The sequence below is a fragment of the Thrips palmi genome, unplaced genomic scaffold (genome assembly GCF_012932325.1).
Source record: "Thrips palmi isolate BJ-2018 unplaced genomic scaffold, TpBJ-2018v1 HiC_scaffold_10, whole genome shotgun sequence".
NCBI lineage: Eukaryota > Metazoa > Arthropoda > Insecta > Thysanoptera > Thripidae > Thrips > Thrips palmi.
In genome coordinates, this window is record NW_023144621.1 from 9,526,631 (window position 1) to 9,551,537 (window position 24,907).

Below are 24,907 nucleotides of genomic sequence, written 5' to 3' on the forward strand. Positions count from 1 at the left end.
TGTACTCCACTCACCTCCGCTCGAGCACCATGCTGGCCATGTTCATGCTGGCCTTGTTCATGATGACCATGTTCATGATGACCATGTTCATGCTGGCCATGTCCATGCTGGCCTTGTTCATGATGACCATGTTCATGATGACCATGTTGATGCTGGCCATGTCCATGCTGGCCTTGTTCATGCTGGCCATGTTGATGCTGGTCCTCTCAGCCTCCAGCTCAGCCTTCTCCAACCTCCGCAAAACATGGCCCGCTGTGGGCGCCGACTCGGCCGGGCCTCGAGGCCGACCAGGGCGAGGCCGGCCAGGCCTCCTGGAGCCTGACGAGGCAATATCGCCGGGGATGACGCCCAAAGCCACAGAGGCGCCAGCAAATGACCCCCAGCCCGGCCGCGCCCGGCCCGGCCAAGGTCTCTCGCTCTCTGTCGCCCTCGTGGCGTGGTGGCGTGGCCAGGGCCAGGGCCGGTGCGACTGACGGAGAGCGAGCGACGCGGTGGCCTCGGGGTCGGCACGGCGGGGCGGGGCGGGGCGGTGCGCGGCGTTGGTGCGTCTAGCGGGGCAGGCGCTGGGAGGCGGCCAGTAAACACTACACTTTACGGCCGGCATGAAGATTGGAGCCTTATTCGAAGCGAATGCCACTTTTTGGCGCGTATCAGCGGAAAAGGGTGCCGGAAGAAGCTTGTCACAGCGCCACGCACTGACGCCACCATGCAACAGCGGAGCTGGACAATAATAAAGGGAAGAGTCACGGCGCCTACCGCACGCACACACACACAAACACACACACAGACACACAAATTCGCAGTCACCACCCGCCGACTCAACACAAAACACTCCACGCTTCACTTCACGTGCCGCCCCAACAATCCCGAGTGGGGCCACACACACTCACACACACAGTGAAAAAACAAAAACAAGAAAAACAAATTCACAAACAGCACACACACAGACAGACGCACAGCTTCTCTCGTTCGCGGAACTTTCTTTGTGGCCGTGGCGTCATCTGCATTGCGCAGTGCGCACGCGAGTTTTATACGTCAGCGGAGATTTGACGGAGGGGCTGCTCTCTCAAAGCGGGGCAAAAACAACAAGAAAGCATTTTAACAGTGTTTATGTAAACGTGTTGTCGTGCAATTCGCCCTCCCCCCTCCCGGCGCGGCGTCCTCGGCGCCGTCGTTGTGCCGGGGCGGGGCCGGGGCGGGGCCGGGCCCCTTCTGGCGCGATCCGGGGCGCACCTTGCCGCCGCGCCTTGCTTGCCGCCACACCGTAGGCCTCCAGCCGCGCCGCGTTGTCGACGCGCTCATATTTCTCACTGTGGAATTGTGCACAATCGGTCCGTGTCACGGCTAACTGTGATATATTTGAAACACACAGATACTGCGCCGCGCCGCGCCGCCCGGCCCTGCCACGCCCCGCCGTGATATGACGTAGATGGCGCAGGTACGCCCCCACGGGGCTGTACGCACACGGCTGCGTGGCGGCGGGGAGAGCGAAGGGAGAGCGGAGGGAGGGGGAGGGGAGAGGGCCGTGTCCATAAAGTGCGGCTCACGGGGCGGCCCGAGAAGAGGAAACGCACACAGTCCTGCCCGCGTCGTGAAACGTACTCTGCCAATCAACTTTTCCCTTTCCCGGCGACGGCGGCGCGGACGCCCAGCGACCGCAAGTGTGGCGACCCTCTCCGCCAAATCTCCGCCTGTTCCACAGGCTGCGGCGCTGGCTGCGGCGCTGGCTGCGCTGCAGACTGAATCTGGAGTCTTTGCTGTCGCTGTGTCTCTCTCGCACCCATACGGGACGCCTCATGAGAGCGAGAGAGACAGAGCGACGGAACCAGTCCGCTGGCTGGTCGCCTGGGCGGGAAGGCGGCTTTAATTCGCAGCCTTTCTTCCTCTTTCTTGCCACGAGTTGGACGGGGGCGGCCGGAGGGGCGGCGGGGACACTCAGTTCATATGTCAGAAGCAAGCTTCCTCGACCTAATAACACATAGCCCGGAGAGTGGGGGATGAGAGTCGCAGGGCCTTGCGCCTTGCCCCGCCCTGTCCTTCGTCCTTCATTCCTCCTTCTTCGTCCTTTATTCTTCGTCCTTCATTTCTCCTTCTTCGTCCCTCATTTCTTCTTCTACGGCCTTCATTTTCATTCTTCATTTTTCGTCCTTCGTCCTTTATTTCTCCATGCCCGTCCTTCTAACTTCTTCGTGCTTCTTTCTTCCTCCTTCCCCTCGCCTCCCTTTTTCCTTATCACGGCGCCGTGTCAGTTCGAAAGACAGGCAACAATAACTCTGGGACACATGTGCCACGAACGCGCTGGCCAGCAGCTCGGTGCGGACAGTCGCCTCTTTCCCTTGCCAGCGTCCTACTGCCGTCCTTCCCCCGGCCAGGACGCCAACTGCGTGAATTAGCAAAGAAACCTCCTTCCCCCTCTTTAATTGGAAGGGCATCGCCGGGCATCGCGCCCCGGGGCCTGGCTGGCCTTGCCCAACGGCCTTGCCGGGGCCGAGTGGCGCCACAATCGCTTTGACTTATTGAGGAGGAAAACGGCGACGGTCTTGGCGGTCTTGTCCAAAAGGGAAAGACTGCAGCGCACCTTCCTTGGCCCAGCATTCCCCAGTGCGCAGTGTTGTTACTGGCCACCTGAAAGTTCAACGCTCAGTGAAAACACTGACCGCCAAAGACGCGTCGGAGACATCACCACGGCGTCGTCGGCCGAGCCACGCCGAGTCACGCCGAGTGAGGTCGGCCCGGTGGGCTTGGCCACTGCGAGGCGGACGGGAAGGACGGACGGACGGAGAGTCGGAAGCGAGCGGACCGCGCAATCAACGGGGCATTGGCACGCCTCACTTCTCAGCGGGAGCCCTTTGCCCTTTGCCGGGGCGGGATGGGGAGGGGTGGGGCGGGGTGAGGTGTGGCGGCCCACCTTGCGCGCCTTTCCCGGGCCGCAGGGCCTCAGAGCCGCAGGGCGGCAGGGCCACAGGGCGCCACACCCTTCCCCTATAACCCCTTGGAGGTGACGTGGCCACGGCGGCCGACGGCGGCCCTGACTGTGTTTGTCCGGGGCAAAGATCCGGTGCGGGTCAAAGCATGGCCAGGCATGACCGGCATTACACTGCAAAGGTGAAATGTATCGGCCGTGTCTGTGTCTCTCTCGAAACCCTACGGAGACAGAGAAACAGCAGCGAAAGGAAAGCACTGTCGCCACGACGCGCTCCTCTCTCTGCGGATGCGAGTCCGAGGTGAGGGACCTGTCCCGCCCCGCCCCGCTCTCGAGCTCTCCGCGTCGCCGGAGTGGTTCTGAGGCGGCATATGGAAGTTAAAGTGCGGGCGGGGCCCGGCGGGGAGGGTGCGGGGCAGCTGGGCCGGAGGTATGAATAATTATTGTGCTCCATCAAGGAGTGGCGACGTCTAGAAAGTGGCCGCGTCGCCGTGGTGTGGTGTGGCGTGGCGTGGCGCGGAGTGGCGCGGGACGCACGGCGGGGACGGGGTCCTTTGTGTGCTCCGCAGTCGGCTCACCGCGCGCCGTGTTCCGCCGAGAGGAAGGAGGGAACTGTAAGTTTCGAGGAGGAAGCAACGCGCGAGAGGGGCCTGGGGTGGGGCCTTGGGGGGAGGGGGGGGGCGTCGGACGGCTGGAAAAAGGGGCAGCTGTAAGTTGGGCCCGCGGGGTGGGGCGGGGTGGGGTGGGGCGGGGCAGGGTGTTCTTGTGGCGCTATGAAATAGCCCGCGCGAGACTGTTGTGGGCCAGTAGTGGCTTCCCCGCTCCACCCTCATTGCGCCCCCCCCCCTTCCCCCAGATCGGCAGGCAGCCCGTAAAGGCCCTCATTACCCCGCGTGCACGGCGCGGACCCTCCGCGTCTTTCCAGCCAATCAAGGCGGAGCTGGCAATATTCGGGCGTGCGCCGCGCAGAAGCGCGCATGTCGCATTCGAACCAGTACGAGATGGGCGGTTGTGTCCGAAGATTGAGGCGGCCAGTGATTTTTCGGTCCGGCGAAGAACAAAGGCGGCGGCCGGCACACTGTGCGGCCGGCCGATGCGCGCCGCGCAAATCAGATAAAATGGAAAGGATTCTTCCCCCGCACTGGAAGTGGACGCCGCCCTTCTCCCTTCCAGACTTCCAGGCTTCCTTCCAGCTGGCCGGCAGCGCCTCGGCCAGGCCTCGGCCGCGCGGCTGTTGCAGAGCAGTGGCCGATAAAGGAAGTTTTGCAAAACTTGCCGCCGGAGTCGCCATTAACGAGAGCGCATTCACTCCAAGTATTATTTGTGCACGCTGGGCTGTTATTCATATTCGTATTCTCAAGCGTTCTGCAATATTCGACGATATATTTAGAGAAATTCATGATACTTTCACATACATACTTTGAGGCGTTTGCTCCACAAATTATTTAGACAGGCGTTTCCTAGAAGAATCTACGTTGTTTAGGCTAGGCGTGTGTTTTCGTCGTCCTTCCCCGTACTTGCTACCTGGTGTGCATGGCAGCACCCCGATGCACAGGCCCGGCATTGTTCAGGCCAGAAAACCTGCACGCACACGCCTGCCGCACCTCAATGGCATCCGAGTAATGGTTTCCCCCGCGAGTGCATGGCACAACGGCCGCGCGCTTCGGCTGGCCTATCGTTCTTAACACTCTACCAAAAATGTCCTGTCAACGCCGTTAATTTATTACCAGTTTTCACTGTAGGTCAATTCACAGCGTTTACTGTGATCTGCTCACGGGATTCACTGTGATCTTGTTCGCGGTGTTCACTGTGATCTAGTCCCCAGTAAACACTGTGAGTTTGACGCCGCTAAGCACCGAAGTACTGCAAATCAGGCTCCAATTCACGGCGTTTACTGTGGCCAGATCACAGTGAACACTGTTACTGAGATCACAGTGAACGCCGTGAACTAGTTCACAGCAAACACCGTGAATTGCATAACAACAAACATTGGTAATAAATTAACGGCGTTGACAGGACATTTTTTGTAGAGTGAACGCGAAAAAAAAGACAACAGAAAGAATAAAAATTCCGCGAGGGGAAAAAGGAGTGTTTGTTTTGTGGGAAACAAGCCTTTCTCGTGTTTTACGTACGGCCTCATATACCAGGACGTGGCCGTGCCGACCGTGCCTCCGGGGTGTGGACATGGCTCGGCGGGGGGAGGAGGGGGGAGGGGCCGCAGGTAAAAGAAGTCGGGTTTTTGGGTATAAATAATACAAGCACGCCGGGAGCTGAAGGCGTGAATGAAATATTGGGGAGGCTTAGCCGACATGGCGACAGACCACGACCCACCCCCACCCCGGGGCCGTCGGGGCCCTACGCGCCGCGGCCCCGCCAACGGCCCACCAAGGGCTGCAGCCTCCAGCACACCAAGGGCCGCCGACGTCCCACTCTCATGCCAATGGCTCACCAAACGGCCCCGCACAGTGGGCTAGAAGACCGGTAGAAGCAGACGCATTTTGGGTCAGAGTCGCTAAATGGGACTCAAACAGAACGTTTGACCCCACCAATGAATTGCTCTCTGAACAAGGAATCCATTGGTGGGGCCACACGCTCCGATCAAGCCCTGTTTAGCGACTCTGGAGCTCCTGTCCCACCGTGCCCCGCAGCGCGGCCTTTTTCCAGAGCAGTCGAACAGGGATTGCGTGGAGCAATCAGTGCGGCCCTTTTGCCTGGCGAGAACCCTTAATCATCGATGAAGCAAGTCCTGGAGGAGTCGTGGAGGAGTCCTGGAGGAGTGGAAGTTTGGGTCACCAAGTTTACCTTGGCCTCGCCGCCTCGCGCCGCAAACGGTCCCAAAGCTCCAACCTGGAAGACCAACACTATCATCGTCACCACCAACACAACTGCAGGAGCCCCACTTCTACTTACTTAGCCGCTTCCCGCCTCTCGACTGCCTCTCAAGAGCCGCCTTGGAAACCGCCGTCGCCACGCCGGGAGACGAGTCGGCCAAGCCAATCCTCTCCTCAATCACACCCTTTACCCCGCGCCGCGCACGCCAAAGGCAAACAACTTTACCCGGAGAAGGGGAGGGAAAAAAACTTTCAGTTGCCACTGGCCGTGACGCACGCCTTACGCAAGCATTGCCTTACGACTGTCATGGCGAGAGACAACCCCAAAATTGCCACCCACCCAACAGTTTTTTCGAGTGCACCACTCTGACAAAACCACTGGGCACGCGGACAGGCAGACAGACTAGTCCAGGAAACCAAGAATATAAGGTGCCGCAACCTCGAACAAAATTGTATTGAGCTGATTTTTTCTGTGCGGGTAGAGCTCAATGCGCTGATTAACGTAATTTTTTTTTCCACGTTCTAGCCCTTGAGACTTTTTGGCAAATTGAACACAAAGGGCGTAAGTGCACTGTTTTAGTTTCCGAGCCGCGGCGACCGCAGTTTTCATCCGATCGTCGCGGGAGAGGACTCCAAATGACCAGAAAAGAATGCGGAACAAAATAGCAGTTGCACATTTTCCAAAAAACGTTTCCTTCTGCCTGATCAAGGGCGTTAAAGGCAAAACTTTAGGTGGCGTCACCGTTCAATTTTCAATCAACTCGCGCGCATTTTTGGGAAAACCGTCCTAGCTAAAATTTGCCCCGAGTGAACGCTGTGCGCCCAACCTTCCCCCGTAAGTAGCCGTTTTCTCCTTCTCTGTGCGACCACCCTGAGCCTGTCAAATCGCCCTGGAATGAACCCCTGCAGCCTGCGCGCTGGCGGCGCGCCGCTCGCCGCCGCGCTGCTCCACTGCTCCCCCCTCCACTCTCGGCCTCGGTCGCATCTGGAGGCAGGGTGTTGTCTCTCTCGCTCCCTTTGTAAACGCATTAGTGCGAGAACGGTACTGCATGCCTGCCGCTTCGGAGCCCGGCAGAGCGGCCGGCTCGGATGTTTACAACGCGCAATTCCTACTTCGCAGTTTTAGTAACCAAAACAAATATTATTGAAGGAGTGGTTTGTTGAGCTCGATAGAACGCGACGCGCTCTACAACCTCGCTTTTCGTCCACATTTTTCGGAAGATTTCTTCCCCTTGTATCGAACGAAAGGGCCTTAGCGCGTTCAAAGTCCTACACCGAAAACGGTGGCACTTAAAAATGCCGGAAAGAAGCCCAAACGACCGAAATGCATCAAGGAATCATTTGACCATCCACCGATTCAGTTCAGTAAAATAATCAAGCAGTAATCCTTATTTCACTATTTTCTTTCATTGTTTTCTTCCCAACTTCCACCATACTATTGCGTGAAAATGGAGCTGAAATCACAAAATGCGTCCCGAGGAATCGTCAAGCGCTGGTGTTTCAGCTGAATGTGGGTATTTTCAGAATTTCGCTAAGTGCAACGGTTGCTGAGAAAAGCTGCTGGAAAGGCAGCGGCGCACCCGGGCGCCGCCGCGCGAAGGCAGGCGGAGCGGCGGTCGCGCGCCCGGCGGACAAACCATCGCCACGTCGCTTGGGTAAGGAAATCGAAAAATTGGCCCCGAGGGAACGTCAAGCACCAGTCTTTTAGCTACACGTGGGTGCTTTCGGATTTGAGCCAGGTCAAACGGTCAGGTAGAAAATTAAATCCTACACAGGCTGAGCCGCTCAGTAGCGTGGCGCGTGCAATGTACTGGCGCGGCACTGTCGGATCTGGACTAAAAATGGATTTACAACACAACCTTTTGACCTAGCTCAAATCCGAAAGCACCCACGTGTAGCTAAAAGACTGGTGCTTGACGTTCCCTCGGGGCCAATTTTTCGATTTCCTTACCCAAGCGACGTGGCGATGGTTTGTCCGCCGGGCGCGCGACCGCCGCTCCGCCTGGCTTCGCGCGGCGGCGCCCGGGTGCGCCGCTGCCTTTCCAGCAGCTTTTCTCAGCAACCGTTGCACTTAGCGAAATTCTGAAAATACCCACATTCAACCGAAACACCAGCGCTTGACGATTCCTCGGGACGCATTTTGTGATTTCAGCTCCATTTTCACGCAATAGTATGGTGGAAGTTGGGAAGAAAACAATGAAAGAAAATAGTGAAATAAGGATTACTGCTTGATTATTTTACTGAACTGAATCGGTGGATGGTCAAATGATTCCTTGATGCATTTCGGTCGTTTGGGCTTCTTTCCGGCATTTTTAAGTGCCGCCGTTTTCGGTGTAGGACTTTGAACGCGCTAAGGCCCTTTCGTTCGATACAAGGGGAAGAAATCTTCCGAAAAATGTGGACGAAAAGCGAGGTTGTAGAGCGCGTCGCGTTCTATCGAGCTCAACAAACCACTCCTTCAATAATATTTGTTTTGGTTACTAAAACTGCGAAGTAGGAATTGCGCGTTGTAAACATCCGAGCCGGCCGCTCTGCCGGGCTCCGAAGCGGCAGGCATGCAGTACCGTTCTCGCACTAATGCGTTTACAAAGGGAGCGAGAGAGACAACACCCTGCCTCCAGATGCGACCGAGGCCGAGAGTGGAGGGGGGAGCAGTGGAGCAGCGCGGCGGCGAGCGGCGCGCCGCTGTGAGGTGACTATGTTACCCCCATGACCAGTTTACCGTGGGTAAGATAGTCCCGGGACCATCTTACCCCCGGGTAGAACGGTCACGGGACCACATTACCCTCTGGCAGGAGGGTAAAACTGTCACGGGACGAGTCTACCCCCTAATATGAGGGTAACACAGTCCCGGGACAGTTTTACCCCCCAGCCTGCTCTCAAGCGGAGGCATTGACGGGGGGTAATCTGGTCCCGGGACGGTTTTACCCTCCCAGCCCGTGACCATTCTACTGCCTGGCGGGCCACAAAGGCGGGGGGTAACCTGGTCCCGGGACAGTTTTACCCCCCAGCCTGCTCTCAAGCGGGTGACATTGGCGGGGGGTAACCTGGTCCCGGGACGGTTTTACCCTCCCAGCCCGTGACCATTCTACTGCCTGGCGGGCCCGAGGGGGGGCTCACTGACGAAAATCATTGTACACGCCAAAAAAAATCAAAATTCTAATCAAAAAAAATCAAGAAAAATCAAAAAATCAAAAAAAATCAAAAAGAATCAAAATCATAGAAGAAAATCAAAATCAATCAAAACTTTGTAAAAAATCAAAAAATAATTTTAAAAAATCAAAAAATAAAAAAAAAATCAAAAATAATCACAAAAAAATCAAAAATAATCAGAGAAAATGAAAAGGAATGAGCAACCGATACACAAGACTTCAAAATATAAGCGAGTTCGGTTACAGAATAACTAGCTTAGCGCGACACCTAGCATCATAGATTTCAAATGGTTTGAAATTTCGCGCCAACAACTGCAGTATGTTGGTACGACTGCCGGTGATTTGGGCCTCTGAAGGACAAAAAATTTAAAAAAAAATCAAAAAAAATCAAAAAATCAAAATTAAAATCAAAAAATCAAAAAGAATCAAAAAAATAGGCAAAAATCCTTTAAAATAAATTTTTTGGGATAAATCATTGAAAATAAAAAAAAATCAACAAAGTTAAGAAAAATGAAAAAAAATTCCGACAATCAATGGCCGTCAAATCTTTGTACGTTTGAAACCCCAGTGAGCCCCCCCTCGGGCGGGCCACAAAGGCGGGGGGTAACCTGGTCCCGGGACAGTCTTACCCCCCAGCCTGCTCTCAAGCGGAGGCATTGACGGGGGGTAATCTGGTCCCGGGACGGTTTTACCCTCCCAGCCCGTGACCATTCTACTGCCTGGCGGGCCACAAAGGCGGGGGGTAACCTGGTCCCGGGACAGTTTTACCCCCCAGCCTGCTCTCAAGCGGGTGACATTGGCGGGGGGAAACCTGGTCCCGGGACGGTTTACCCTCCCAGCCCGTGACCATTCTACTGCCTGGCGGGCCACAAAGGCGGGGGGTAGCCTGGTCCCGGGAAAATTTTTACCCCCCCCCCCGGCTACCCGGCTACTCTCTACCGGCCGACATAGGCGGGGGGGTAACCTGGTCCCGGGACGGTTTTACCCCCCAGCGTACTCTCTAGCGGGTGACATTGGCGGGGGGTAACCTGGTCCCGGGACAGTCTTACTCCCGTATCTGAATAGTGCTGTCAAATGTCGACTGAATTTCATTTTTCAAGGGGGTAATGTGGTCCCGGGAACACATTACTCCCCTGTCAAAGGGGGTAAAATGGTCCCGGGTCCATGTTACTCTCCATATGGGAGGGTAATGTAGTCACGGGACCATTCTTCCCTCTGGTCGGGGGGTAATGTCGTCCCGGGACTGTGTTACCCTCATATTAGGGGGTAAACTCGTCCCGTGACAGTTTTACCCTCCTGCCAGAGGGTAATGTGGTCCCATGACCGTTCTACCCGGGGGTAAGATGGTCCCGGGACCGTTGAACCGGGGGGTAGAACGGTCCCGGGACCATTTTACCGAGGGTAGTGGGTAAACTCATCACCTCACACCGCCAGCGCGCAGGCTGCAGGGGTTCATTCCAGGGCGATTTGACAGGCTCAGGGTGGTCGCACAGAGAAGGAGAAAACGGCTACTTACGGGGGAAGGTTGGACGCACAGCGTTCACTCGGGGCAAATTTTAGCTAGGACGGTTTCCCCAAAAATGCGCGCGAGTTGATTGAAAATTGAACGGTGACGCCACCTAAAGTTTTGCCTTTAACGCCCTTGATCAGGCAGAAGGAAACGTTTTTTGGAAAATGTGCAACTGCTATTTTGTTCCGCATTCTTTTCTGGTCATTTGGAGTCCTCTCCCGCGACGATCGGATGAAAACTGCGGTCGCCGCGGCTCGGAAACTAAAACAGTGCACTTACGCCCTTTGTGTTCAATTTGCCAAAAAGTCTCAAGGGCTAGAACGTGGAAAAAAAAATTACGTTAATCAGCGCATTGAGCTCTACCCGCACAGAAAAAATCAGCTCAATACAATTTTGTTCGAGGTCAAAACCTAGGTTTCCTGGACTAGACAGATAGCCAGAAGCACAAGAAGATGGGCGGTGAGATTGTCGCAGTCATCAGCGAATTGGGCCACAGCCTCGGCCACAGCGGCAGCGGGCAGGGGGCTGAGGGCACCCTGTGCCGCGCCCCGCCCTTGCACCCCGCCCTAGCGCCCCGCCCTGCAACCCGCTTGCCCGCTTCGCAGACTGCAGTGTGCCGAACTTTGCTCTGCCAATGAGGGACGTACCACGGGCACACGCGTGGCCACAGTTCTGGGTTTCAGCGGAAGGACTTCACCGGAAGGACTTCACCAGAAATGCTTCACTGGAACGACTTCACCGGAAGCACTTCACGGGAAGGACTTTCGCGGAAGGGCTTCACCACAAGGACTTCACTGGACCGAAAGGACTTCATCACCGGAAGGACTTCACCCGAAGTGCTTCACCGGAAGAACTTCACCGGCGGCCTTCACCAACAGGGATTTTTCCCGAACGACTTCCGAGGCGACTGCCGGGGAATGAGCTGCTAATCTCCCTAATGGCGGCGTCCCGTCAACGGAACTTTCCCGGCCGCGCGGTTTTTCACTCCGTAATTATTCCTCCGGGCAGGCGTTCCTTCGGGCAGGTGTTGGTCGGGCAGGTGTTGGTCGGGCAGGTGGTCGGCGGAGCGCGGCTCGCCACGGCCGGAATGAATGAACCGGGGTGTCGCGGGGCGGGGCGGGGCAGGAAGCGCGGCGGCGCCTCTCCAAAGTGGAAACGATTCCTTTCATAATTGTCCGCAGTAACCGGGAGGAGGAGGAAGTCCTTAGAAGGTGCAGGAAGCTCGTTATGAACGAGAGAGAAAAAAATTATCTTCCGGAGACGACAGACGGACAGACAGAGACAGACGGACGCACGGGCCAGCGGGCGCAAAGGAGACAGGCACGGCCGGGCGGGCCCCGGTCTGTCTGCCCCTAGGCACTCACAGTGACTTACAACTTTTAATAAAGTGGCCTGGCCATTTAATCAGCAGAGGGCGCGGTGGAGTCATATCTCCGGCCATCAGGGAACAAACCCCGCCAGCCCTGCGCTCGCCCTGCGCGTGCACGTCGCGCACCTGCACCGCACCTCATTGCTCCTCGTCGAAGATCGTCCGGCTGGAGAGCCTTCGGACGGGCCGCCTAGGCCTGCCCTGCGTGGCAATCGCAACGCGAATCGCAACGCGGCCCCGCGTCTCAAATTTTAATTTCATAAAGTTGCCCGGGAAACGGTTAGAGGTTAGAGCCCATCAAGGCGGGCGCGGCTTACGACGAGCGGCAGGCCGTCAAGCCTCGGCGCCAGGCCTGGCCTAGCCTGGCCTAGCCGGGCCACGCCAATGCCGGCGCAGCCTCTCGGAAAGCTCTCGGAAAGCTCTCGGAAACCTCTCGGAAAGCTCTCGGCGCTCGCGGAACTTTAAGCTGAAGAGATACGGATCGGGAAAATGTTTGAGGACGACAATCGAGAAATTAGGAATCCATTCGGATATTAATAAGTTAGTGTGGAAAGTTTTTCGTCGGCGACTTTCCCCCGTAGGCAGGGCCCCTTGCAGGGCGCGGCACGCCGAGCCGCGCCACGACACCACGCCCCCGATGCGTCGTGTATGGGCCTCCTTACATCGAATCGCCGGATTATACAGACGGCACCCTGCTGCTGCCTCGCGCCCGGAAAAAAGGGAAAAAAGGAAAAAAAGCACAACCCGCTCTCTAGAGCGGCGTGCACAGTCCACTGACCTTCGTGCCTGCCAGCTCTGCCAGGGCTGCAGACCCTCCCCCATAAAAAGGGGCGGGCCGCCTGGCAGCCCTGTACTCCTACCAATGGAAGTTTCAAACAACAAATCCACATTTCGCCCCCGGATAAGGGCGAGGGATAAGGGATCGCAGGCGGGCTCTTCATAAAATAGACTTTGGTCGAGGGACACTGTCCCGGCGCGTCCTCGCCCATTCTTTCTGCCGCGAAACGGGGGCAGCCCCGACCGGCCCGCCGCCAGGCCAGCCAGGCCAGCAGGCCAGCCCGGGGCAGCGCCGGCAGCGGCGGCAACTTTGCGCTGCTGCACCGAAGGCACCGCCCCCTATAACAACACTTCACGGCGACGACGGCGCTGGCGGGGCGGGCAGGGCAGGGCGCTGCGAAAATTAACAGCCGAGATGATCAGACGCCCTCCCGTGCTTCGACTGCACTCCAGATGGAGCGGCCGGCTGACTCGGCGCGAGGCGGGGCGAGGTGGGGCGGGGCGGGGCGGAGCGGGGTCGAGCACGCGCCAAGTCGGCTATAAAGTTGCGCTGCACTCGACTCGGCTGCACGCCGTTAGGCGCGCAGAAGTGACAGCCGGGATGTTTTCAGTGAAAACGCACGCAAATAAGAAAGAGCTGCGGTTGCGCAAAATGGATTACCGGAGAAAAAAAAGACTTTCCTTCTCCAGCCATCGGCGCTCTGCATGACGGGGCCCCGCAAGTTGCTCACACAGTTGTAGGTTAGGCTGGAGGTGGGCTAACTACTACACTGTACCACACACCGTGCGACTTGGCTGCTGTCGCTTCAAGCTGGCCGCAGTACAGTATGTAACCGCACCCTACAGCCTTCAGTTTACTTAGCCCCCGCCCTCACAGCCTCACAGGGCCCTACGCCCTACGCCCTGCGCCCTGCGCCCTTCACTCGAGCCTCAAAGGGACGCGCGAGGCCCAATGTGCTGCTGACTCGGCGCTCCTCGATTTGACCCGGGCTAGGCACCCCGGGCCTTGCCCAGGGCTGCCCTGGGCTGCGCCTGGCTGCGCCGTGGGCTGAGCTGAGACACCGGATGTTAAAAGGGTCCATACATTCCCCCCACCCCCCGGCCGGTATTCAGCGGCCCGTCCCGCTGGCTTCCGGCGGGGCGATGCTAACAAGGATCGAGGCATGGCCACGGGGCGGCGCGGGGTGGCAGGGGGCGGCGGCGCGTAGTGCGGGCCGGTTTAAGGCCCCATCCGCGGTCCTCCGGGTGGGCCTTGCGAGGCCTCGCGGGGCGCGGGGTGGGGTGGGGCAGGCCTAGGTGATTTGTGGAAGTCCCCCCGGCCTGTCGATGTGGCCGTAGCGACCCGACCCCGCCCCAACCCTCCCTGATGGCCGTGCGGCGCCGTGCGGCACCCTCATCCCCGGCGACTCCACGGAGGCCGCCAGGCCCGAGGCCGGCGCGCTGCGCACGGCGCTACACGACGGCAAGTGTCACAGAAGTTGGCGTCGAGGGGGAGGAGGGAGGCTAAGTCGGTGTGCGCAGCATACGCGCGGCATCCGCTTTGGCGCGTCAAGAGGATCATGACCGCGCGCGCGGTACGCGCTGAGGCCCCCGCCGCACCCCGCCGCACCCCGCCGCACCCTTTCGCCCGCGCCTTCCGCACGCCCCGCTGCATCTGCTGCATGGCGCCGCTCAGCGAGGCGCTCCGCTCAGCTCGCAGGCCGTCCCGACCGTCCCCAGCCCAGGTGGAAACTCGGCTAGTCGCCCCAACTGGCGCGCTGTGCGGCGCCGTGCCGCGGACGGAACACGGCAACAATGTACCCAACTCCAGGTACACCATTGAAAATCGATGCGGCCAGAAGTACGGGACGGGCCGCAGAATCGGACCGGAGCGAGCGGCCGTCCGGGTTGGGACCGACTTCGGCAGGCTTCGAGTGCTCTGAATGACACACTGGCTGCATCAATACTACTATACAGTGCCGGAGCAGCGCGCGCTCAGGCAACGCTATCGCCACCGCAAACCAGCTCCCCCTTCAACCCGCCCGCCCACAAACCCCCCACTCCCCCGCGGGCACTCGTGAGGTTTTGGGGCTTGTGGGCAGGGCCAGGGGTTGGTTGAGGATGTACAGGAGTTCCGCTCCGGGGCGAAATATCTGCCTCGAATGCCTCGCCCCGCCACGCCCCGCCCCGCCACGCCCCGCCACGCGGCGCCACATTCGCTCATCGAAATTCATTACTCCTCTCGTAAAATACACGTAACGGGTAGGAAGAGGGCCACAGCACGCGCACCCCCTCCCCCTCACACACACGAACGCGCACGCGCGCGCGCGCACACACACACACACACACACGCGCGCGCGCGCGCGTACACAGAGGCAGGCAGAGTTGTGCCCGCGCTGTGAAGTGGGTTGAAACGCAGTATACGGCACGGCAGTGGGCGCATGGCGGCGCGGCACGCCGGCGCGGCACTGCCCCTTTCATCATGCCCGTAAACACGTCGAAACTGTCGGCGGAAACGAACAAAGTGGGACGAAGTGAAACCATCAGCGGCACGCGGTAATAACGGTGATTTGAGGTTAGGGGTGGCCTTCCAGCCTGCCAGCCTTCCGACGACGGCCATTACCCCGCCCGGTGCTTGGCCGGGGGAGGGGCGGGGAGGGGAACGTAAAGAAAGCGAAAGTCGAAGGCGGCCCAGCGGAGCGGACCGCGGGGCGGACCGTGTGCAACGCGGTGCAGCGAGGCGCCCTTGATTGATATTCCTGTGAGCAGCCGCGGGGCGAGGCAACAGGAGTGGGGGGAGGGGGGCGCGGCAAGTCTGCCTAGCCAGGCCGCCAGGCCGCCAGGGCGCCAGGGCAGTCGGTTACCAGCAGGATATCCGGTTAGCAACAACTTGACAATTGAATTGCAGCCAGTAAGCCAAGCCAGCGCTCCTGGCGGCACTGCCGAGGCACTGGCGGGGCACGGCTGGAACGCCTATCTTATCCTTTGAATCTAATTCGCCCGTATAGATCCTGGGGCGTGTTTTGGCGGCGCGCTCCCGTCTGGGCGGGCCGCGCCACGTCGCTCCGCCGGCCGCGCCACGTCGCTCCGCCGCTCCTCCCAGATGCGCGCGTCGGCGGTGCCGGGACCGCGGCGGTGCACACCTCGCCACCGCCACGAAGCTCCTCGCCTGCATGCTGCTCCAGCCGTCCGACAGTCCGACACACACACGCTGGGCAGCGGCGTGGCTGCCGAGGGATTTCGTGCGCCTCTGCGGGGCTTTGGGAACGGTTATTATAGGGCTTGGGGCGGGGTGGCGCGGCGGGGCGGCGCGGCACGGCCAGTGCTGATGCACAGGTGTACACGGCAAAAAGAGACTCGCCCTGCGCCCTCAGAGAGGTGGGGGGTGGGGCAGGCACAGGGGAATTGCACCGTACGTTTTTAGGACGCGCATCTCCTTTGGCTCGACACTCTCCTTTCAAATTTCAGCGCGTTCCGCGCCGCTTTCGGATTTCCGCGGCTTTCGGGCTTTCAGCTTACAGAGCGCCGCCGCGGCGCGGCTTCAGCGTTAACGACCGCGCCGAAATAAACTCGTTACATGGGTCGGGGCGCGGCGGGGCGCGGCGTGGCACGGCGCGGCGTGGCACGGCGCGGCACGTTGCAATACAACACGAATAAATAAGACGGTCCCCTCCCACTTCCCACTCCGCATGGCCCGGCGAACCTCTCGAAATCAAGCCTTTGCATCGCCCCCCCCCACCCCTCCTTGCTCCTCCACCTAAATCTCAACCCCTTTACGAGCGTGCGGGACGGAGCGGGGCTGGGGAAGCCGAGCCCTCACGAGCCCCTGCAATTAGCAGGGTAGGCAACCCGACAGCGTGGACGACCGGCGTGTTGCCTACTCGCCGGGCGCCCCGCAGGGTAGGCAACCCAACGCACGCGCGTGGGGCGTGCGGCCTACCCTGCGATCCGCAGGGGCTCCCCGCCGCTCCCCGCCGCATGCCAAGCAGTATGCAACACGACGCTGCAGTTCACCCTCGCACCATACACTCACACGCACCCACACTCACACAACCTCACAAGCGCACCTACACTCTCACACACTCCACCGGCTGATAACGAGCGATAAATTGTCCGTTCGCGGTGTGCGTCCTCACAGGGTGGGCGCACAGCCTCGCCAAGCCGCGCCTCGGAGTGGCACAGTGTAGCAACTACCACACGACTCAGCGCCGTCTGGCTGGGCCAGGAATAAGCCTCCATTCGACTCATCATCGCGGAAACGCGGAAAGTCATAAATAGCAACATCAGCCAGTCGCCGTGAAGCCTCAGGAGTGGAGAGCTCGTGTCCGAATGCGCCATGATTATTTAAATGACGCACACACACACACACACACACATCGCGCATCGGGCTGGCGGCGGTGCCCGGTAATGCGGCCGTTTGCGGACGGGACTTCCCTCGGCCCGGCACTGCCCGGCGCTGCAGTGCGCTGGATGACTCTGGATGGCGTCGGGGCGGCCATCAAGGCCACGGAGGCCATGAAGGCCGTGGAGCTCCCCACCGCCACCGGCGGCAGCGCGAGGACCCGCGAAGACCCGCGAGGACCGCCAGGCCGCAGGGCCATTGCCCGGGACGGCGACGGTCTATGACGGGGAGGGGCGGCGCCGCGACGCTAACGCCCCGCGCCAGCCCCGCCAGCCGCCCTGCCCGCCACGGGCATCCCGGCGGACTAAATGAGCAGCCGCGCGTTAGATTTGCGTAAAACTCATTATTGTGGTGCTGGGCTGGCTGGGCCGCCGCCGTGGCTGGCGCTTGAGGCCGCCGAGGACTTGACGGCGGTGATATTTCCACCCCCACCCCCCTCTCCCCCTCCGCGCGCCCAGCCTGCAAGTGGTCGGCCCCGCATTAAGGAGCCGCTCCACAAGGCGTCACCCCGCCACTGTGTTAGTGTACACAATAAAGCTGACACGATGGCTACCCCCCCCCCCTCCCCGGGCCTGTTTCTCAAGAAAATAGGGAGTCGTGCTCGGTTTATTCGTGCAATTTCGTTAAAGAGTGTCCCGTTGGCGCCGTAAGTTCGGCCCGGGACGATGTTTATTGCGGAGAGTGCCGCGCGCGCGCTTTGTGATGAAGTGGCCGAGGACGCAGGTTCGAATCCCCGCCGAGCGGGGCGCGTTCCCGCGAAACAAATGGGTACACAGCCCGGAAAAAAACAACTGACAGTCACTCCACTCTCCGGGTTGACAGGTGCGTCGCTGAGCAGTTTCTAGGCGACCAAGCCGCCTGTTATCTCGGTGACTCGATCGACTCGTGCCAGGGCCCTCAATTTGCCCAGCCGCCGCGCCAGCCGCTGGGGAATTCCCACTTTGGCAGTGTGGCGGTCGTGTTTTAAAGCTCCGAAGGGCGGGGGCGCGAGCAAGGGCCGCGTCAGACCCATTGACGCCGTGCCACGCCACGGAAGAGCTGCAGTTTCATTCCGAACAACAGTGATGTCGCTGTCTCTCTCGCACTCACAGGGCGTCCAAGCCGAGTGCGAGAGAGACGGAAGACGAGGACTGGCCGCCGTGCACAATGGCGCGTGTAATTGGGGTGAGGACCAGCAGCGAACAGAGGGGCAGCAGGGCTGCAGAAAAACTAGCAGTATACCGGCTTTGCCTGGCCTGCCCCCATTGGTCCCCGCGCCGGTGAAAAAAATTACAGAAAAAACAGACAGAACCAAGCGCATTTTGTCCGGAGCTCATTTTTTTACAGACGATATAATGGTTTGGAATTTGGACGCATTAGAGACGCGGTGGTTGAGTGCCCATGGCCCAGCTCAAAACTGGGGAAGGTACTTCGAGTTCGCTGCGACGCACCAGACGAGGGCGGTACGAAACACCCGCTGTTGTTGTCGTTGCTATTGCAATTTTTTTCGCAGAGGCTGTTCTTGCTCGGATGACGCCGATTCGCTTTTCCCGGCACTCCGTTCGCGGCAAACTGGCGACCGAAACGAGCACAGAACAAGAGGGGAAAGACGGAAGCGGAAAGAGGTACTGTTTAGTTCCGAATGCGCAAGGGAGTGGAAGCAAGGCGAAGCAAGGCGCTTTGGGAAAAGCAGCGCGGACAAGTCCCTCAATGCGGAGCAGAGCCGGGTAAAGGGTGTGTGCGCCCCTCCCTCCCTCCCTCCCTCTCTCTTTCACCCTCTCCCTCGTCCCTGCCCACCCCCTGCTTCCCGTATTCATCTCCCTCGACTCATCCCGGCCACATTCTCTTACTTGAGTGAAAAGAAAAACACGATAACAAGTTTGGAAACCCCCCCTCCTCCCCTGCGCTACCCCTTACCGAGCGCGCGTCACCCCAAAAACATCCCTTTCGCAGTCCACACATTCTCCCCTCCCCTCCACCCCCCCCTCTCTCTCTCTCGCTCTCATACACAGAGGGGCTGACGTCCATACGTGTACATTCACAACACACACACACACACACACCACACACACCACACACACACACACACACACACACAACAGCACACGCGGCGTGCATGCGATGCCGCCGTTCGTTCCTCCAGGTCGCGACGACGCGGACGTCTCGAATTACTAGACGGAGAGGCCCTCGAACGGCGCAGGCAGCACGCAGGCAGCACGGCAGAAGGTTGTCGTCTCGTCGTATCGCGGGCGCGGCGGGGCGCGGCGGGCGGGAATTGAAAGCGAGGAGGCGGATCGCGTTTCCCGCGGTGTTCAACTACCTGTCCTCGCGCCTCTAGCCCCTCTGTCCTCTGTCCTCTAGCCCCCCCCCCCCTAGCCCGCGCAGCCCCCGCAGCACCTCGTCAAGGACGCGCACCGCGTCGTCATGGCAACACGCTGGAATATTTTGGTCCGGCCCTTTCGGCCCGGTTTAGGAACACTTTCCTGTTCGCGAAGACCGCGCGGGCCGTAGGTTACCGCCGCCGTCCTCCAAGGCACTGCGGCCGCACAGTGGGCCAGAAGACCGGTGGAGGCGGTCAAAGTCCCGGACGCTTTTTGAGCTGCAGAGTCGCTAAATAGGACTTGAACCGAACGTGTGACTCCACTTATGGATTCCTCGTTCGGAGAGCAATCTATTGTTGGGGTCACACGTTCGGTTCAAGTCCTGTTTAGTGACTCTGGCGCTCAACAAAATGTACCTCGAGTTTTGGCCGCCTGCGCCACCGTCTTCTGGCCCACTGTGCGCGCGGTGAGGCGGTGCCAGGGATTTGTTTTCCATCGCGCGCCGAGCCCCGGAATTCTCGGAACGCTATTGGTCTTTATTTATTCGCTCATCCAAAAGGTAAACAGACCGCCGCCACCTGCCGGTCTACCTGCCAGTCTACCTGCCGGCTGCCGGCGCCTTGGGGCGCTCATCAAAATATTTATTTGCGCGTCCGCCGAAAGCAACCGACCGCCGTCGCCGCCGCCCTCTCGGAAAATAATCTTCCCCTCTTTCCGCCGTCGCCATCGTCGTCGTCTCTGTGGACTTTCCATTCGGGCCAATCTAAAACTGTCCGGCCGAGTTGTCATATCTAGGCTAAGCTCGCCCCGGGGAGTACGGGGGCGGGGCGGGGAGGGGAGGGCCGTTCCAGATATCCCGTCTAGATTCCGCGGCCACTTTGGACGGCGAAAAGGGCCTAATCCCCTCCACAAATGTTTAAGCGGAATGAATGCGCCTCCCGTTGTGGAATGACAAGGCTAGTAATTGACCTCCGCAGGCTCCGCAGGCCGACCCCCAGGCCCGGGGCGGCGCCGCCGGCCTCTAGAGGAGGAGAAGCAAAAAACGGGAATAAGCCTAGGCTGGCTCTGGTCCGCCACCCGACGCCACTCCTGATCCTACGCAGGACAGCATACGCCTCCCAGTCCTCCAGGACTCGTCCAGGACCCTCTCCAGTCCGGACCGGAGGGCCGGCCAACCCGAGTTGCTATGGTCGTCGCGCGCAAGTTTCCGCCCAACAAGCAGACGGCCTAAACTTTCTGTTGTGCAGCACGAATTTTGACAATTTAGCCGCTCGCCCGCCCCGCACTTTTTGTTTCTTTGCCGCGCACCTGGCCTGACTGCTGCTGCCGCGCGGTTAGCAGCGAGGAGCTCAGTGGGGCCGCGACCGGCCGGGAAGGCGGAAGGGAGAGCCAAGGCCCCCTACAGTGCCCCGAATTATTCTTCCGCGGCTTTCGGCTGCTTTCGGCTGCTTTTCGGCGCGCGCTTTGTTGAAGGGCGCATTTTGGCTGCTGGTAATGACGAGCCGGGGATGAATGCGGACAGTGAGTAACGTGCCGGTGAGCCGAGACCCCCTCTCCCCCCCTCTCAAGCCCACCCCACGCCGCCCCCGCCGCCACTCCACCGCGTGCCCGCCAGGCGCGGCCAGGCCAGCAGACTGATTCCGCACAGTGCGGAGGGGCCCCGCCGACCGACAGTACCGGCCGAGAGAGACAGAGGATGCTGGCCCCGCACTGTGCGGAATCAGTCTGCAGACTGCCTCGAGTCGAGTGCGCGCACCGCACCGCACCGCACCGCGCGGCCACCAAAGCGTGGCGTAGCCAGGCGTAGCGCTCGGCGCTGCAGATGGCATACACCAAACCGGACCGCCCGGCCAGACAGCCAGCCACGGCCCATCGCGCGGAGCAGGGCGGGGCAGGGTGGGGCTCTTCTCGCGGCACTCGGCACCGCGCGCGGGACTTTGACAAATTAGAGATGATTTTGCGCGACCGCTCGCTCGCTCCCCGCCGCACCCCGCCACGCTCGAGCGCTCGCCGGGCAGGGCGGCGGCAGGGCGGCAGGGCGGCCAGGTCCTGGGCTGTTGTTGTCAGCGCGGAGCACCCAGCGCGGCGCGGCGCGGCACGGCGCGGCCTGAAACATGAGGACGCTTGAAATATTGCGCGCAGGAATGCGCGAGGCGTGGCGCGCGGCGGCGCCCGTATTTCTGGGTTATTTCTGTCGCACCGAGCAGCCTGGAGGGTGCCTTGTGCGGCCTTGTGCCTCCCCGACGACGAGAGAGACAGAGTGGCCAAAGCACTGTTCGGAATCAGCCAGCCGACGCCGTAGGACTCAGAGAGGTAGGACTGAGGCACGGCAAGGATTCCCAACAGCGTTTCGTCGCGTTGTCTCTCTCGCGCCGCCATGAGACGCGCCACGAGAGCGAGAGAGACGGCCAAGGAATTCCCTTCAAACCCCGTGCCTCAGCCACGCCGCCACGCCCCCAGTAAGATGTGGCAAGTGCGAGCACAGTGCGAGCACGACGCCGACTGGGCGCCGCGGGGCGGTCCCGGGTCCCGGTCGCTGGGGGAGCGGAGCTGAACGGAGTGGAGCGGAGAGTGGAGTCCAAGAACGTAACCTGCAGCACCTCGAGCAATAACCATTGGCCGGCGAGTCAACAGCGGCAAGCAGGTCGCTTCCCTTCCTGGTCCTTGCTGCCCTCGTGAGCGAGGACGCCGAGGACGCCGACGTCGTCGAGGAAGCGCGGCGATTCGAGACGTCCCACCCCACCCCCTCTATTTCTCCCGCGACCGGTATTTCTCTTATCAGCGCGGCGGAGCGCACAGATATTTCAACGGTAGGGAGGAAACTCAACTTACCGCACCGCGAGCCGCGTCTTTAGCAATAAAAATGTAAATAAATAAAAACAATCCCTCCATCTGGGCCGCCGAGGCAGCGCCCTTGGTGTTATTATTATAGCCAGTAATATTTCAGTCTTAATGGTGCGGCGGTGCGGGGGCGGCCTGCCCCTGAGGGATAGGCATACCGTTTAGCGGCGCACTGATGCGGAGCCATGCGTCGGCCCGTCGGCCGGCCGGCCGTGGCAGAGATTGAGCTCTCCAAAAAGGCCCCGCAAGAAGCACTGCAGGACCACAGGACGGACGCAGCGGCCAAACGCCCCCGACCGCGAACACCGCGGACTCCGCTCATGTGTGGCCCGAAATTTCCATTCAAAAAGTAAGTGCGACTCCGCGGGGGTCATCGGAATGGAGTTGGCCGGCGCGCTGAACACAGCGCGAGCCCAGACCTGCAGCCCGGCGTGGCACGGCGCGGCACGGCGTCGCGCCTCACCCCGGACACGGGGCTGCACTTAAATACTTTCCGCGTCGCTAGCGCGGAAACTTTTTTGATTAATGCCGTCACAAATATCTCGCTGCTCTCCACCTTGCAGGGGAAAGCAGCGTGCGACGCGGTGCCCCCCACCTCGCCCCGCCCCGCCCCGAAGGCCTCGTCGTGATGAAGTTGTCAAGCCGCGCGCGCCCTGCCGCCCTGCCGCCCTGCCGGCCGTGAAACACTGGCAGCGCACTCCGCGGCGTTTCTTTCGTGCCGGCGGATTCGCTGTCTCTCTCGCACCCCCTGTGCGTGCGAGGGAGACAGAGCGGCGGCGACGTCGTGTCGCGTGGCTCGGATCGCAGCGGTGAGGCGGCCGACGCGGCCGCAGCCTTCCGACGCCAAGTTCGCGGAAAAAAGTGACAACCCGGCCGAAGAGGGGAGGCGGGGCGAAGGGAAGGCAAGGGCACTCTTGCCAGCGCGGCTTGCGCGGGTCGATTTTCAAATTAATTCACTTTGAAAGGCTGTAGTCTACTTTACTCCGGCCTGGCGGGGCTGACGGGGCTGGCGGCCAGGCCAGGCCGGCCTGCTTCTTTTGTCCGCCAGCCCTTTGGGCCCGCCGCGGCCGCTCCGCCCCGCCCCGCCCCGCCCCGCCCCGGCCGCCTCGACGTGGACCTCGCTTCATTAGACTTCCCCGTGGTGCGGCAGGCCGGCAGGCCAGCGAGCCCAACGAGGCCGCCACCACGGCGACCTGCTCCTCGCCATAGAAGAACCAAGAAGAACGTCATCAAGGCGGCAAAGAAGACAAGACCGCCTCGGAGCCGGCCGCCAGTCTAGCCGCCGGCCGGCCGGTGCCTGCTCTAGGAAAACACCATAGAATGCACGGAGGGGAAAGGGGAGGTGTTTCAATGACGCCGGGCTGGCTCTGCAGACTGGTTCCGAAGGTCGTTTTCGTCGCTCTGTCTCTCTGGCACCTGCACGGGACGCCCCATGAGTGCGAGAAAGACAGAGAGGCGAAGACGACTCTCGGAATCAATCTACTTGCTGGCTTTGCCCTGGCGCTGCCTAGAGCCGCGTGGCTCGGGTCGACGCTCGCGACGCAGCGCCGCCACGCGATGACAACAGCTAGGAGTTTTCGGACGAACAGCAATCACTGCAGTGCAGAGGGGACCAAGGGCACAATGGAAGTTGAAAGCTGAGAATTTATACCACTCTGTGAGTGAGGCAAGATGTCTCGACAAGATAGGTCGAGAATGAAAAGAATCTCCAAGATGTGGGTGGATTCACATTTCTCGACAAGTTTCAAGCTTCAACAAATATGAACAAAACTTTCGATGCAGTCAAGGCAATCAGCGAATTCGAGACATAATTAATAGCCTATTAGGTTAAACACAAAATGATAAAAACCTTTTTCCAGCACCAGTGAATGTTCTCACACTCACTGCAGATCCTCCGCAGTTAAAAGTGTTACTCTCCGAAAGGAAGAGGTCCCCACCTCATTCGCATTCCAGAGCTGCTCACATTCAGTTTCTTTGGAGTCAGGTGTACTTACAATAATCACTGTGGCACTGCTACTCCCTGCTGCTCTGATGAAAGTCACAGGCCAGGGCGTTTCCAGTTGAGTTGCCCAGTAACACATCATTCAAACAGGTTACCTGGAGCACTGCACTATTGGGGATAGAGCCCAGAAGAATGCTGATAAACTTTCAAGATTTTCACAGTTTTTCATGACACACACCGTTTTACAGAAGCTTGAATGTCGACAAATAATCCTCGCGAACTCAAAAACCGAGTCGGCAACAATCAGCATCGCACAATAATAGAAGAAACTTAATTTTATCGGTACAAGTTCACAAACTAATAATTCAAACGCGGCCATTTTTTACTTTTTGTTTGTTGGTTTGGCGGGTTGGCGGTTGACGGTTGATCTGCGAATATCAAATTTAAACAGAAGAAGGGGTTCACAACATGACGATTCAGATTCAGATTCGAGTTCTGGCTATGCGCACAACAGATTCAGATTCGAGTTCTGGCTATGCGCACAACAGATTCAGTATTCGCAGTCACTCCTCGTTCACCGTCAACAAACAAAAAATCAAAATGGCCGCCTTCTAATCACTAATCTGTGGGCTGGCATCGATAAATTAAGTTCCTTCTCCTATTGTACGATGACGACCTTTGCCTACTTGGTCTTGAGTTGGCGAAGATTTTTTCCCAACATCCAAACTACTGTAAAGCTGGGTATGAATTGAAAAACTGTGAAAATCTTGTAAGTTCATCATCAGTCGCCTGGACTTAGGACTGAATAGTACAGTGCACCAAGCAACATGTTTGAATACTGCATTAATTGGGAAGCTCAACCGGAAGCATTCTTGCCTGCG

At 59.4% G+C, this 24,907-nt stretch overlaps 1 protein-coding gene across 2 annotated transcripts in view; it reads right to left on the minus strand.

Annotated features, from left to right (window-relative positions):
• The window catches only part of LOC117647172, a 61,649-nt gene extending 37,237 nt beyond the window's left edge, over positions 1–24,412 (minus strand). For both annotated transcript variants that reach the window (XM_034388768.1, XM_034388757.1), the window contains exon 1: positions 24,079–24,412. In XM_034388768.1, the coding sequence (XP_034244659.1) occupies positions 24,079–24,168 (90 nt within the window). In that variant the 5' untranslated portion in view covers positions 24,169–24,412. The remainder of the gene's footprint in view (positions 1–24,078) is intronic.
• Between the last annotated feature and the right edge of the window lie 495 nt (positions 24,413–24,907).